The following is a 17,615-nucleotide window of genomic DNA, read 5'->3' on the forward strand; positions in this document are numbered from 1 at the left end:
TTACACAAAGCTAAAAACAGGTTGGAAATTAAAGGATGGAAAAAAATATATCATGCTAGTGGCAATCAGAAACAATCCAGAGTGACAACATTAATTTCTGATAAAATACACTATAAGGTAAAAACCAGCATAAGAGACAAAGAAGTATATTATATCATGATGAAAGGGTCACTTGAACAAGAAGACATAACCATAATAAACATTGATGCTCCCAATAAAAGAGCTTCAAAATACATAAAACAAACTAATATATTAAAGAAAGAAATAGACAATTCTTCAATATTATTTGTTGTTGTTAAGTGCCGTTGAGTTGGTTCCAGCTCATAGAATCTGTATTTGTGTCCATCCCAAATAAAGGTGACCCAGTAGGATGCAGAAATCATCGGATAATATCATTGATATAACATGAGAGTAAAGTTTTACTAAAGGCAATTTAAAAATGGCTGCAACCATATATTGACAGAAAACTTCTAGAGGTGCAAGCAGGATTCAGAAGACGCTATGGAACAAGGGATATCATTGCTGATGTCAGATGGCTCTTGGCTGGAAGCAGAGAATACCAGAAAGATGTTTACCTGTGCTTTCCTGACTACTCGAAGGCTTTCCATTGTGTGGATTATGACAAACTATGGACAACATTGTGATGTATGAGCATTCCAGAACACTTAATTATGCTCATGAGGAACCTATATATAGACCAAGAGGCAGTAGTTCAAACAGAACAAGGGAACACTGACTGTTCTAAAATTAGGAAAGGTGTGCATCATCAATGTTGTATTCTTTCACCATACTTATTCAATCTGTATGCTCAGTAAATAATATAAGAAGCTGGATTATATAAAGAAAAATGTGGCTTCAGGACTGTAGGAAGATTCATTGTTGTTAAGTGCCGTCAAGTCGATCTCGACCCATAGTGACCCTGTTAGGGTTTCTGAGGAGCGGCTGGTGAGCTTGAACCGCTGACCTTGCAGTTCAAACAGCTTTGCAGTCTGGTGCATTAACCCACAGCGCCACACCAGGACTCCACTTGCAATATGCAGATGATACAACCTTGCTTGCTGAAAGTGAAGAGAACTTAAAATAAGTACTGATGAAGATCAAAGACCACAGCCTTCAGTATGGGTTGCATCTGAATGTAAATTTAGAAAATAAAAACTCCTCACCACTGGACCAATAAACAACATCCATATCTATGAAGAAAATGTTTGAAGTTGTCAAAGACTTCATTTTGCTCGTATCAGCAACAAACATACATGCAAAATTTTTCAACCAATAGAAAACAGCAACATAAAAAAAAATTAATAAATGCATCATAACTAAACGGGATTTATACCAGGTGTGCAACCAATGGAATCCAAAAATAAAACACAAGAAAAGATACATATGATCTTATCAATTGACACAGAAAAGTCATTTGACAAAATCTAAAACCCATTTCAGGTTTATAAAAAAGAATGCTCACCTAATATAACGAAAGTTTCTCAACATAATTAAAGACATATAGGATAAGCACTGGACTATAAGGTCAGTTTGAACTGCAAAATCAGTGGTTAACCCACGAGCCACTTCTCAGAAACCCTATACCGGGTCACTATGAGTCATAACTGACTCAATAGCACTTAACAACAGCATAGAAAAGGGAAAGAAAATGAAAACATTCCCCTTGAGAATGGGAGCCAGACAAGAATAGACTTTATCTCCACTCTTATTCAATAGTGTGTTGGAATAGCTCTTAGCCAGGGCTATAAAGCAAGAAATGGAAATTAAAGGTATCCAAATTGAAAAAGAATTAAAACTCTATTTTCAGATGATATGCTTCTACACATAGAAAATGCCAAAGACTTGGCAAGAAAATTATTGGAACTTACTTGAAGATTCAGCAAAATGGCTTTGTATGATAAACATACAGAAATAAATCAGATGCCTTTACACTAACAAAGAGAGTGGTGAAAAATAAATCGGGAAAACAATCCTATGTACAATAGCCACTCAAAAAATAAAGTACTTAGAAATAAATTTAATCAGAGGGAAAAAAAAGACTTATGTAAAATACTACTACAAGAAACCAAGAGATGTACAAAACTGAAAGACTATACCATGCTTGTGGACAGGAAGACTAACATTGTAAAACTATCAATAGTACCCAAAATGATTTACCTATATAACACAATTCCAATCCAGGTTCCAATATCATTCTTTAAAGAAATGGAAAAACTAGTCAACTTTGTATGGAAAAGACAGAGATCCTGGGTAAGCAAAGCTTTCCTAAAGAAGAACAAAGTTGGAGGCCTCTCACATCCCTGTCTCAAAATCTACTACATACTACATAGATCAGAGTTATGACAACTTCTTAGACATCATCAAACACCTTGAGGGAATCAGTTGCTTGGTCTGGAAGGTATGTACGATAGTCTAAGGGGACACCATAGTCAACAGTCACAGTAGTCAAAACAGACTGGTGCTGGTACAATGACAGACATATAGAACAATGTAACAGAAATGAGAATCCAGAAGTAAATCTATCCACATAAGGACAGCTGAATGAAAGAAGACCCATACTTAACATCATGTAAAAAAAAAAAAAATGAACTCAAGATGGCTCAAAAACCTAAATGTAAAACCAAGAACTATAAAGATAATCAGTTAAAAAAAAAAAAGGAACCACCTTAGGGGCCCTGACATGGCATAAATACATTATTGAACATTACTGAACCCACAAACAGCAGAAGATAAACCAGATGATTGGGACCTCCCCCAAATTAGATACTTATGTTCTTCAAAAGATTTCACTAAAAGGTAAAGCAAGAGCAATTGAGAAAAAATTTTGGCAATGACATATCAGACATGAGACTAATCTCTAAATGTATAGAAATCTTTATAGAAAAAAATACCAAATAATCCATATAAAAATGGTGAGATGACATGAACAGACTCTTCACCAAAGAAGACATTAAGGATGTCAAAAAACATATGGATAAACACTCACAATCATTAGCAATAGAGAGAAGCAAATCAAAACAATAATGAGGTATCATCTCACACCAGCATTAACAGCAAAGTCAAAATGTTACAACAGAAAAAAAATCAATGTTAGAGAGGGTGTGGAGAGACTGCTGGTGGATCTATTAAATAGTATAACTACTGTGGCAAACAGTAAGGTGCTTCCTCCAAAAGTGGGAAATATAAATATCATTGTTGTTGTTATTCAGTGCCATCAAGTTGGTTCCAAGGACCGACTGGTGAGCTTGAACTACAGACCTTGCAGTTCAGACCAAACTTGCTGTCCAGGGCATTAGCCCTCAGTGCCACACAGGACTCCAGAACTATCATATGACCCAGGAATCCCTTGACTTGGTATATAGGAGCCACAATATGAATAGATATATACACACCCATATTTATCACAGCACTATTCACATAGCAAAAAGATGGAAACAACCCGAATGCCCATCAATAGAAAAATGGACAAACTTTAGTACATATATACAATGGAATACTATGAAAACTTGCTCTCCAGCATAGAGAATCAAAAAATAACAATTAACATGGATGAACCTGAAGGTCATTATGCTGAGTGAAATTAGTTAATTACAAAAGGACAAATATCATGTGAGATCACTACTATAAAAAGTCACAAAAAGATTTTCACACTAACAGCAACATTATTTGATGGATACTAGGACTGGGAAGGAAAGAGATGGAATTCACTGGCTTGACAGTAAACACATGTTAACTTGAGGTAAGGGGGGAAGCAATATAAAATAGGAAAGTTGGCAAAAGTATATATAATAATGGAGTCAAGGAAAGGTATTGAAAAGAGTGCAAGAGTTAAAGACAGCAGAGGAAATGCAATAAAAGTGATCTATGGGTCAAATAAGGAGCTCCGATAGTGTAATGGTTATGAGTCAAGCTACTAACCTGAGGGTCAGCAGTTTGAAATTACCAGCCATTCCATGGGTGAAAGATGAAGCCTTCTGCTCCCATAGAGATTCACAACCTCAGAAACCCTATATAGGGTCACTATGAGTCAGAACTGACTCCACTCCACAGCACATCACCACCGTCACCATGGGTAAAATATGCAATCAAGATGTATTGATAATGACTGGTGATTGGAGTACAAAGGCTGGTAATAATGAGGAAGGATCAGTAGTCGGAAAATACTGCCTTGGTGATATAAACAATGCTGAAGATCGGATGATAGAATTTTGCAAAACTTGTTCACAAGACCAATGACTTATTCAAATAACATGAAAGATGACTATTCACATGCATCTCACCAGATGACATACACGAAATAAAATTGACTACATCTTTGGGAAGTGATGGTGGAAAAGCTGCACATCATCAGCCCAAAACTCACTCATATGCAGTTTTAGGCAGAAGCTGTAGAAAACTAAAACAAGTCCACAAGAGCCAAAATTTGACATTGAACATATTCCACGTGAATTGAGAAATCATCCCAAGAACAGATTTGATGGTCATGTAAGATGAAAGCAAAAGATCATTAAGAAGACAAGAAAGAAGAAAAATGGATGTCAGAAGAGATTCTCAAATGTGCTCTACAGCATAGATATGCTAAAGCAAATGAAAGAATTGAGGTAGAAGAGCTGAATGGAAAATTTCAAAGGGCAGTTCGAGAAGATGAAGTCAAATATTTTAATGAATATGCAACAAATTGAAGTTAGAAAACCAAAAGAGAAAAACACATTCAGCATTTCTCAAGCTGAAAGAACTTACGAAAGTATTCAAGCCTCAACTTGAAATATTGAAAGATACTATAGGCAAAATGGAGTTCTAGTGTGGTGCTGTGAGCTAATGCATCAGACTGCAAAGTTGTTTGAACTGCAAGGTAGGTGGTTCAAGCTCACCAGCCACTCCTTGGAAACCCCATACAGGTTCGCTATAGGTCAGATCAACTCAACAGCACTTAATAACAACAACATAGGCAACATATTGAAATATGTAGAAAGCATCAGAAGATGGAAGGAATGCATAGAGCCACTGTACCAAAAAGAAATGGAGAATGTTCAACCATTTTAAGAGCTAGCATGTGATCAAGAGTCAATGGTACTGAAGGAAGAAGTCAGAGCTGTATTGAAGGCATTGGCAAAGAACAAAGCCTAAGGAATTGATGGAATACAAATTGAAATATTTCAATAAACTGATACATCACTTTAGACACTCATTCATCTATGCCAAGATATTTGGAAGACAGCTACCTGGCCAATGATTAGAAAGGAACCATATTTGTGCCCATTCCAAAGAAAATGCTGGGATGTGGAAATCATCGGACAATATCATTAATATCACATGAAGTAAAATTTTGCTAAAATAATTCATAAATGGCTTCAACAGTACATTGACATGGAACTTCCAGAGATTCAAGCTGGATTCAGACAAGAATGTAGAATGAGGACTATCATTGCTGACATCAGATGAATCTTGGCTGAAACAGAGAATGCAAGAAAAACCTGTGCTTCATTGACTATGCAAAGATCTTTGACTGTGTGGACCATGACAAACTACGGACACCATTGTGGAGAATGAGTATTCTCGAACACTTAATTGTGTTCATTAGGAACTTGTTCACAGACGAAGAGACAGTCATTTGAACAGAACAAGAAGACACTGAATGGTTTAAAACTGGAAAAGAGTGCTCCAGCATTGTATTCTTTCACCATACTTACTGAATCTGTATGCTGAGCAAATAATCTGAGAATCTGGAGTATATGAAGAAGGACACGGCATCAGGATTAGAAGACTCATTAACTACCTGACACATGCAGATGATACAGCCTTGTTTTCTGGAAATGAAGATAACTTAAAATACTTATAGATGAAGATCAAAGACCACCGTCTTCAGTGTGGGTTGCACCTCAATGTAAAGAAAATAAAAAGCCTCACCACTAGACCAATAAATAACCTCATGAAAAATGAGGAAGATTCAAGTTGTCAAAAATGTCATTTTGCTAGACTACACAATCAACACTCATGGAAACAGCAGTAAAAGAATCAAATGACCAATTACATTAGGCAAATCTACCACACAAGACCTCTTTAAAATGTTCAAGAGCAAAGATGTCAATTTGAGAACTAAGGTCACCTAACCCAAACCATGGTATTTTCAATAGCCTCATATGAATATGAAAGTTGGACAATGAATAAGGAAGGCCATAGAAAAAGTGATGCATAGTTTTCATTTTGTTGGAGAAGAATGTTAAAAGTACCATGGACTGCTAGAAGAACAAATCTGTGTTGAAAGAAGTACAGCCAGAGTGCTCCTTAGAAGTCAGGATAGTGAGACTTTATCCCTCATACTTTGGGCATATTATCTGGAGGCACTAGTTCCTGAAGAAGACATCATGCTTGGTAAAGCAGAGGGTTGGAGAAAAAGAGGAAGACCACCAATTGGCACCATGGCAGCAGTAATGGGCTCAAGCGCAACAACGATTGTTGGGATGGTACCGGATTGGACAGTGTTTCATTCTGTCACACATAGGATCACTATGAATCAATACAGATTCAATGACATCTAATAATAACAATGGGTAAATGCATGGATAGATAATTAGGCTAAGCAGGTATGGGAGAGAGAGTGTAATATCCACAAATGTATATAGGTTTGACAGAGGATATTTGTACATGGGTATTTACCTTGGTTGAAAATATATCCATGAATGTAGTGGAATATACAAGGGGCAAAGTTATGAAAACTTCTTAGACATAATCTTGAGGGAGTGAGTCGCTGGACCTGGGAGCTCCAGACCACAGTGTCAGGGAACACCATGGTAAATTGTCATAGCATAGTCCACGAGACATTGTTCTGCCTCCTATTTCAGTGACTAATGACTGGGATCTTTAAAACTAATGAGCAGCCATATAAGGAACAACTATTAGTCTCTCCATATGCAGAAGAAAGAAGAGTGATGAAAATTGAAGACATGAAAACATTCAGTCCAATGGTCAAATATGCCATAGCAACATTAGTCTCCACTACCCTGAAACCAGAAGAACTAGATGGTACCAGGCTGCTTCCAATAAGCTCCGGAAGGGATCACATTACAAGGTCCTGGACTGACTAGGAGAAAATGTGAAACAAAACTCAAAATCATAAACATGCCTTACTAGTCAGATAGAGATTGGTGGAACCCCAAGACTATGTTCCTTGGCCTCCTTTCAGTTCTGGAACTGAACTCAGCCCCATGGGCCAATTTTCAGCCAAGCCACAGATAGATTTAAGGGGACAACAACACTAGTGAGATACACATACCATAGAATGGTCAACCATTTGAAATCAAAAGGACAACATTTACACAAGGACAAAGTTCAGAAGGGTTGTGAACGAAGGACTAATTAAAACAAGAAACACAAGGAAGAAGTAGGGTAAGTGATGTTACATTGAGGGGATTGTAATTTATTAAGTGAAATGAAGTATGCATGATTTGTAAAATGTAAAATTGATGATCTACTCTGTAAAAGCTTTACCTAATTCATAATAGAAAAAAAAAAAACTAGAATATGAGTTGGGTCTTGAAAGGTATGTAGGTGACATAAAAGTTTTATAATAGAAGGAACAACATGTATGAAAGCATAAAGACATAAAATAGCTTTTTTGTTTCCAAACATGGTATGGTTTTGTGAGGCTTGAGAAAAAGATGTATATGTAGGCCTGAAAGATTATAAGGTGGATGATAAGGAAAAATGAGAATATGAATGGTCTTACTTGCCGACAAATAATTTGGATTTTATCCTGACACAATGTGAACAAACTATAATAGCATACTTTAGTTTGTTACTGGAACCTAAGTCTGATCCATACAAACCTTCCTTGCCTTATCTTTTGTGGTTAAATAGAGTAGTGTACTATTTGCAAAAAATGTAAAACTGTTCCAAATTAATTTCTGAAGACCAAGGACATCTTTGAATTTTCTAAAATAATACACCAAAACTTGCAAAACTTGCATTTACCTAGAAGATTATCTAAAGTTCTCTTCAGATTTTTAAAGTGGTCCAAAGTTCTAAAAATATATAAAGAACCACTATTCTAATTTACTTTATGATGACTTTCTGCTTTTTCCAAAATTGATTGTACCAGAATAGAATTATTTCATATTAATCCCTTAAAACTCACTGGTTGCTGGTTACCCATGTGGGTGTGGTTTCAGGTAGCAGTAGATTATTTCAAACAAAAGAAATTTCTTCTTCACATTTCTTAGCAGCAGCTTAATCCATGTTAAGAAGCACAAAAGTAGGCTTCTTATTGCAATTACTATTCTTTAGAGCTATGGGACTTTCACAGTTTGTAGATGAGATGTTTAAGACAAAGATGCAAAGTTGGAGAAATGTAGGCATTTGAAAGTTAGCGGATGGTGCACACAGTTTACAGGCCTGGTAGATTATGACATATTGGCTATTACTGATTGTATTGCAATTGCTCTTAATTAACAGAACTAACTCTAATGTCTTAATTTATTAAAACTTGCCAGCGGGTTGATACCGACTCATGGAAACCCCCTGTGTTTCCGAGTAGAATTGCATCTATTCAGGTTTTCAATGACTGAGATACTTTTGAAATAGGTCCCCAGGCCTTTCTCTAAAGTACCTTTAGGTGGGTTAGATCTGCTCATCTCTAGGTTAGTAGCCAAGTACTTAATCACTTGTGTCACCCATTTGTTGTTGTTGTTATTGTTAGGTGCCATCAAGTCGGTACCGACTCATAACGACCCTACATACAACAGAATGAAACACTGCCTGATCCTGGGCAAACCTCACAATTGTTGACATGCTTGAGCCCATTGATGCTGCCACTTTGCCAATCCATCTCACTGGGGATCTTCCTCTTTTTCTCTGACCCTCCATCTTACCAAACATGACATCCTTCTCCAGTGACTGGTCCCTCCTGACAATATGTCTGAAGTATGAGACACGAAGTTTGGTCATCTTGGCTTCCAAGGAGCACTCTGGCTGTACTTCTTCCAACACAGATCTGTTAGTTCTTTTGGCAGCCCATGGCACTTTAAATATTCTCCTCCAACACCATAATGCCAAACCCATAGAGGAGTATATTTTGCTACCTAAGGGCAGAAATGAAAGAATGATCTAAAATCAGGGCCTTGAACATCATCACAGCTTCCTCTATCTTGTCTCTTCTTTCTGCTGTCAACTTTATATTCTCTCTAATTTCTCTCAGCATGCCAGCTTTTTCTCATTCCCAGGACACAAAATAGAAAACCTGTTAAGAGTTCCAACCTCTCACAAAGAGAATGATCTCCATTTCTCTATTTCTCTGTATTTAATTCGCACAAATAATTCCAAAATTCCTATACAATGGACTTATTGATCCATTTTGCTTAGATCTCCAGAGTTGAAACGCATTTAGAACATAGCAGTTCCCTTTATCAACATGAACATTGAAAGGGGGGCAATTCCTGGAAAAAACCTGCTGGGCACATCAAACAATTGATGTCCACTGTCGCTGCATGGTAGGTGGCAGGATGCCTAATGTGGAGTCAGCAAAACCCATTTGTCTATTCATTCGTAAAAACAAAAAGACTTATTGCACCTCTATTATGTAATGACCAAGATACCAAGATGAGTTGAATATAACGTCTACCCCTTGGATTTACTCTTTGTCTTTACTGTGTGATGCTGGTAGTCACTTCCACTCCCAGTAAACAGGTAAGACAGAAATAAAGATGCTTTATGGCCCTTTATCCTGGATCCATGAGCCTAAGATAGTATTACAATTATTTAGTCACTCTTTGGAAAGAATTTCATACTCATGACGCATATATTTCCCTACCAAGAAATTATAAACATTGCCAGAAGCTCATCCCCTTTGAATCCTACTATTAAAAAACAGTAGAATATCATAAAAGTTGTTGCCTTGTGTAAGTCAGAAATGAAAACCAAATGAACATTAAGATTCCAACCTTTTCGTTAAAGCAACCAAAAAAAAAAAAAAAAAAAAACTCAGCACTAGTTGAGAAATAGCTCTATTGCTCTGAGGATTTGAAACACATCCTCCTATTTTACAAGGCCAGACTTTTGCAATAAATCTTGCTAGCCATGTGGACTCATCCCTGGTCAAAAGTCTGGAGAAGGTCTGGGTAGTGAATGCATTGGCAGTGAAGTGTTTGTGTTGTGTTGATAGAAAACTTCAGAAGAGGAGCTGCAGCCAGATAGTCCTTCTGCTAAGACTCCATCCTCAAAAGAGCCTGTGAACCTTCTGAAGATCAGACCAGTGTCCCAGCCTTTTGTGGATCCCGTCATGAAGACTGAGAATGAAGAATGTGAGACATGGATAGACAGATTCAGGAAACTTGAAAATGCACTCTACTTGTGTGATCTGAATAACACAGGTGAAGTACGAACCTTAAATCTGGCTTGCCTTTGTATTTGTGTTCTAGTCTAAAAGTTGACAGCTCATTTCTTTTCACTTACTGAATAAATACAACTTGTACATATGTCATGTGCCTGGTACTACTAAGTACAATCAAGAAATACAAATTGAATCCGACGTGGGTCTTCCCACCAGGTTGCTTACAGTCTCTTTTTGGTTTTGATCCTCTCTCCACTCTACAAAATGCTTCAGGGTCTCCTACTCACCTGACTAGTCTCTTCTCTTATTATTGATATTCTCTCAACATATCCTACCCAGTTCATAATAAATAATGTGATTGTCTGCAAATGTTCTTTGCTTTCTCATGTGTTTATGCCTTTTCTTATCCTTCGCTTCCCACTTAATCCATTTGCCTTTCTTCTACCTAACCCACACAGCTAATTAATGCCTAAGCACCTTTTAAGTGTGAATTCAATCACTGCTCTTCTAAGATTCCCTGGTTACCCTAGAGTAAGGGTGGAGAACACACAGCCCATGGGCCTAAAGCCCATGAAATTATTTGGTCTGGCATGTGTCAAGGAAATCACAGTTTCAGCCCTCACATGAGGGGTGAGTTAATTAAACGTTTGACCAAATATGGCTGGTTAATTTTTAAGCTGATGATTTTATATGGCCCACGTATGATATTATAAGTTTTGGCGGAAAGAAAGGTTCCCCACTGCTGACTAGAAAGATATGTGCCGACCTTCATCTGTTACCATATTCGATGTATTTTTTAAATTTTGAAAGTTTATTACTGTCTCACCAGTAGACTGTATTCATTTTTTTAAAAAACTCCCAAACACTTTGAACAATTTTGTTCAGTGTTTTTGAGGGAATGAATATAGATAAATAAGAGATCCAAGATGTTGTTGTTGTCAGGTGCCATCGAGTCGGAACCGACTCATAGCAACCCCATGCACAGCAGAACGAAACAATGTTCGATCCTGGGCCAACCTCACTACCGCTGCCACACTTGAGTCCATCAATGATGCCACCTGGCTGATCCATCTCGTTGGTGGAAGATGATAAATAGCCTTAGAGTGTATGTACTATGTGGACCTTCAGAGAAAGGAGAATTCCTTCCTGGTAGAATTATTTGGAAAGACAATATTAATGTCAAATTGATCATTAAAGATAAAATTCAGTTTGCACACAAAGGAAGGAAATGGGAGGGGGGTCTTTTTAGTAAAGGTGCAAATTATTAAGTAGTGTCATGTGTGAAACTCAATGCAAAGCATTCTGTTTGGATAGAATATAGGGGCTGTTAAGAAGACTATTAAATGATAAAGGTGAAAACATAATGGGACATTATCTTGAAATTTTTTAAATATCAGACTAGAGGATTTGAACTTAACTGAGAGTTTCTAAGTAAGAAAATGTCATGACAAAGTTGTGCTTCAGAAAAATTATTGAATGACTGTGCAGTATGAAGGAGAAATCAAAAACAGTGAAAGAGATGATAGCTCTTGTCCATGTGAGAAAGAATTAAGTTCAGAACTAGGTCGACCTGGAGAATGGAAAACAGAGGGCAGATGGGCACATAGACTGAAGCTATTGTATTTAATCATTCCATGTGCCCATCTGCCCACTCCAGTGCCTTCCAGAAAAAATAAACATATGTATAGCAATAGTAATGTCTATTTTTTCATTCTTTGTATGTGTATATTGCTTTTATTTTATTTTATTTTATTTTGAAACAACTGAATGATATATATATGATATAAGCAACCACATGATATATAACTACTATACATGATCAAGGAACTTTTAATAATTATACCAAAAGGGAGGGGGAGGGGACCAAATACTTTAAAAGAAAATTTCATCTAGCTGAATTAGAAACATATGTGTTGAATATATATTTTGTGCCCAGCTTGCTAGAGACCAGACCAGGAGGGAAACCAAAGGATGAGACATGGTCTGTGGCCTTCAAAATGCTGACAGTCACTATTACATATGACATGCAGAGTAAATAGTTCAGTGTCAATTTATTTTTTTGAAAAAAAAGAAACTACAAAAAAGTTTTAGAATTGAGGGTATAAATATGTGTCAGAGTCCAGACGAAGTTTACCATTAAATGTGAGCGGGATTATTCAGAGAGGGTTTTATGGAAGAGGGAGAACTTGAACTGATCCTTGAGAAGGGGTCAGGTGGGCAGTGCTTTCTTGATGGGAAACGATCTTCTGCAAATATTTTATTATAGAAATGAGTATGATAATGAAGAGAGGGAACTAAGTAACTTACGTTGTATTAAATTGTAATATTGAGCCCCTATTATGAATCCTGAGTGCTAGGATCGGGTTTTATTATCTATCAGGTATCCATTAAAGATTTAACCAGAGGAGAACATAATGAAAACTGAGATGGGTTGTTTAAAGACAAGACTGGAGAATAGGAGATCAACAGGATACTGAAATAACATTGTGCCTGGATATTTAGATCAAGACTATGAGATATTAAAAGTGGTAATAGGGGTACCAAAGGAAAAAGATAAGGAGATAGAAAAGAGATTCTAGAGAAACACTGAGTTGTGGTGATGGATAATGGATTAAAACTTTGTTGCTCAGAAACTCCCTAAAGACTTGGACCTTTCTCATACTTGTGAACTGTTCTGAGGAAGAACGGAGTTTTGTTGACTTTGGAGACAGATTCCATTATATTTGGAATGCCTTTCCCATGGTCTCCTCACTATTTATGCCTGTTTTCCCTGTTTCTATGAAATTCATTAGTTTCTTAACAGCCAAAGAATGTGTCAGCTAGATCTGGGAACATCTATAATGAGGAAAAAGGATTAACTGAGGTCATTTTGCTGGTTTCTTAACCACAGTATTCAGAAAACACCATGGCCCCATTCTAGCGCTGAGCAGATGATACCTACTTTGCCCATTGATGAATCACTGCACTTTATTATGTGCAAGGAAATATGTAGGTCAGGGTGTTCTTCATGCAGGGTGAAGGCAGATCATCCATCATCAAATCAGTATTTCTGGGAACCTAGTCTGTGCATATTCTCTAATGGGGGCTTTCGAGTAAATACCCTTGGGGAGAGGGAGAAGGAGTGGCAATGAATAACTGGCCATGTTTTCTAAAGAAAGAAGGATGTTTGAGATAAATATTTGGGTGAATGGTCGATTTGGACTTTACCCAGGGAACTAAAAGCTAAATAGAAAATATTTCAGATTTCAATAAAACTCCACCAGTTGCTGAATCCTAAAGGCTAGGAGCTTTTATTATCTGAGCCTGTTTCCTCACCTATAAAACAGGATAACAATAAAGCATATCACCCAGATTTAAGAAAGGATACTATGAAACTTGAAATTTTTTGTGAATTGCAAAATGAAGTAGATGTTAAAGAGGTTCTATTACCATTGCTTTTATTTTGATTGTGATAATAAAGGGATAGACTTCATAACACTAGGATGGATTCTAAGTGTCATTTCATGCAGCTGTTCTGGGTAACCCCTAATGACAGTAATTTTGGCAGATGCAAATTTTAGTCAGTGGTGTGATGTTTGATACTAGGATGGTAAAGCTTAGAAGACAGTATTTCCCCAGTGGTGATTCCTAGATGTGTTTTGTAACATTACCATTCATTTAAAATTAACAGATAACTAAATGCCATGATGTGGCTAAGGAGCTCTGGTAGCCTAGTGGTTACGAATTGGGCTGCGAACCTTGAGCCCAGCAGTTCGAAACTACCACCTGTTCTGCAGGAGAAAGATGAGGCTTTCTGCTCCCATAAAGATTTGCAGCCTCGGAAACCCTATACAGGGTCGCTATGAGTCAGAACCGACTCCACAGCACATAACAAAAACAACAACAAATGCCATGATGTGGCTTTATAGGGTAAGCACTAGAATACTAACCACAAGGTTGGTAGTTGAAACTCACCAACCACTCCTCAGAAGAAAGATGAGGCTTTCTGTTCCGATAAAAATGTACAGTGTTAGAAATCCTACATAGGGTCACTATGAGTAGGAACTGACCCAAAGGCTCTTGACCACAACACCATTTTGCCATTGAGGAAACTGAGACTCAGAAAGTTAAAGTAGTGCCTCCAGGGTATCATAGTCAGAAACTTACTCCAAAGCCCATCAGTGGATTTGCAGAGGCAGGGTATGGGGATGTTGAGAAGGATCACATCTAGGCAGGACCGAGAGCAGTCACCCAATTCAAAGAACTTGAAAGATGCATTTGGCAAACATAAGAGAAAGAGGTTTATTTGGAAGAAAGTAGGTTAGATAAACAATCAAACCTAAATCGGATAGGATAAGATAGCATAGGATAGGATAGGATTTAGAAGTTTTTATTAAGTCTTGTAAAATGTTGTTATCATTGCTAGGTATTGTCAAATCAGGTCTGACTCATAGAGACCCTGAATAGGATTTCCAAGACTGTAAATCTTTGTAGGAGCAGAAAGTGTGAGGCCTCTAAGAACACAGTGCTTATCCTAAAGCACCACCAATGCTGTTGAATTGTTGGTGGTGTTGCTAAGTGCCATCGAGTCAGTTCCTGGCCCATAGTGACCCTGTATAGGGTTTCCAGGAGCCGCTGGTAAGCTTAAACCGCCAACCTTGTTGTTCAAACTGACTTTGCAGTCCAGCACATTAACCCACAATGCCACACCAGGCTGTTGAATAGACCTTCACAATTCAAGGAGCACGTTTAGAAAATATGACCACTATTTTTAGCAATCTCTTTCCCCTCATTTTATAATATAGTGTAGTGGTTAAATGCATGGACTTGAGTAACTTTGGGTATATGACTTACCATTTCTATACATTAATTTCTTCCTCTGTAAAATGGGTTGCTATAAGATCAGATAAGTTAATATTGGTACACGTTGTTGTTGTTGTTGTTGTTGTTGTTGTTGTTGTTATGTGCTGTGGAGTCAGTTCCAACTCATGGCGACCCTGTACAGGGTTTCCGAGACTGTAAATCTTTACGGGAGAACGCCTCATCTTTCTCCCGCAGAACAGCTGGTAGTTTCAAACTGCTGACCTTAAGGTTCGCAGCCCAATTCATAACCACTGTGCTGCCAGAGCTCCTTAATGTTGGTACATAGTAGATTTTAAATTTCATATAAGTATTTATTATTATTATTGTCATTGCACTATAATTAATTCTCTTCCTATATCATCTCCCCATCTGGTTGGGGAGCGTCTCTAATTCCTCTACATTCTCAAATGCAGTATGTAACATGTTAGGTGCCATCAAGTTGGGTCCGACTCATAGTGACCCTATTTACAAAAGAATGAAACACTGCCCCATTTTCACAATTGATGTTGTATTCAAGCCCATTATTTCTGCCACTGTGCCAATTCATCTCACTGGGGGACTTTCTCTTTTTTATTGATCACCCACTTACCAAACATGATATCCAAAGTATAGGAGGTGAAGTTTCATCATCCCTACTCCTAAGGAACAATCTGGCCTTAGTTCTTCCAGAACAGACTTCTTAGTTCTTCTAGCAGTCCATTATTGTTGTTATTAAGTGCTGTCGAGTCAGTTCCAATACATAGCAACTTTATATAGAGTTTCCAAGGAGCATCTGGTGGGTTTGTACTGCCAACCTTGCAGCTCAAATTAACCTTTTAATCCAGCGCATTATCCTACAGCTGCCATACTCTCCAGCAACACAGTAATTTAAATGCATTGATTCTTCTCTGACCTTCCTTATTCATTGTCCAACTTTTGCATGCATTTGAAAATACCATGGCTTGGGCCAGGAACACCTTAGTCCTCAAACTGACATCTTTGCTCTTGAACTCATCAAAGAGCTCTTGTGCAGCATATTTGCCTAGTGTAACACGTCCTTTGATTTCTTGACTGCTGCTTCCATGAGTGTAGATAATGGATCCAAGTAAAATGAAGTCTTTGACAGCTTCAACCTTATTTCCATTTGTCATGATGTTATTTATTGGTCCAGTGATGAGGATTTTTGTTTTCTTTACATTGAGGTACAACCCATACAGAAGACTGTGGTCTTTTATTTTCATCAGTAATTATTTTTAAGTCCTCTTTGCTTTCACAAGCAAGGTTGTACCATCTACATATTTTATTAATAAATCTTCCTCTGATCTTGATGCCCTGCTCTTCTTTATATAATCCAGCTTCTTGGATTATTTGCTTAGCATACAAATTGAATAAGTATGGTGAAAGAATACAGCCCTGACACACACCTTTCCTGATTTTAAACTATTAAGATTCCAGTTGCTCTGCTTGAACAAGTACTTCTTAGTCAAGGAACAGGTTTCTCATGAGCATGATTAAGGTTTCTGCAATACTCATTCTTTGCAATGTTGTTCATAGCTTGTCATGATCCACACAGTCAAAAACCTTTGCATAAGCAATAAAGCACAGAAAAACATCTTTCTGGTATTCTCTGCTCTCAGCCAAGATCCATTTGACATCAGCAATGATATCCCTCATTCCACATCCTCGTCTGAATCTGGCTTGAACCTCTGGTAGTTTCCTGTCAACGTACTGTTGCAACTGCTGTTGAATTATATTTAGCAAAATTTTAATCTCATAGGATAATGATATTGTCCAATGATTTTCACATTCCATTGGGGTACCACTCTTTGGAATGGGCACAGATCAGGATCTCTTCCAATCAGTTGGCTAGGTAGCTGTCTTCCCAATTTCTTGGCATAGATGAGTGATAGCTTTCAGTACTGCATCAGTTTGTTGAAAAATTTCAATTTGTATTCCATCAATTCCCAGAGACTTGTTCTTTAACAATGACTTCACTGCGCCTTGAACTTCCTTCAGTTGGTTCTTGATCTACCTCTTGAAATGGTTAAACATCAACCTTTTTTTTTTGGCGGGGGGGGAGGGGTACAGTGATTCTGTGTCTTCCTTACATCTTCTTTTTATGCGTTCTGCATCACTCCTTATTTTGCCAAAAGGAATTTTCATTATTGCAAGTGGAAGCTTGTGTTTTTCAAGTTCTTTGAGCTTTAGGAATGCTGAGAGTGTTCTTTCCTTTTGGTTTTCTAACTCCAGGTTTTTGTACATTGCATTATAATACTTGACTTTAAAGTTTTCTGTTCGGCTCTTTTTCCTCCTCATTTTTTCGACTCTACTCACCCTAGCATCTCTACAATGGAGAGCAAGTTTCAGTCTCTTCTGACATCCATTTTGGTTTTTTCCTTACTACTTGTCTCCTTAAGGAGTTCTGGTAGCGTAGTGGTTACGAATCGGGCTGCGAACCTTAAGGTCAGCG

General features: G+C 37.5%; 1 protein-coding gene across 1 annotated transcript in view; it reads left to right on the forward strand.

Moving 5' to 3' along the window:
• LOC102840577 (chromosome unknown open reading frame, human C1orf87) overlaps positions 1–17,615 on the forward strand; it is a 157,106-nt gene that overhangs the window by 137,141 nt on the left and 2,350 nt on the right. Inside the window, exon 10 of the mRNA XM_006862505.1 lies at positions 10,157–10,364. Within this exon, the coding sequence (XP_006862567.1) occupies positions 10,157–10,364 (208 nt within the window). The remainder of the gene's footprint in view (positions 1–10,156; positions 10,365–17,615) is intronic.

Source organism: Chrysochloris asiatica, unplaced genomic scaffold, assembly GCF_000296735.1.
Source record: "Chrysochloris asiatica unplaced genomic scaffold, ChrAsi1.0 scaffold00048, whole genome shotgun sequence".
Lineage (NCBI taxonomy): Eukaryota > Metazoa > Chordata > Mammalia > Afrosoricida > Chrysochloridae > Chrysochloris > Chrysochloris asiatica.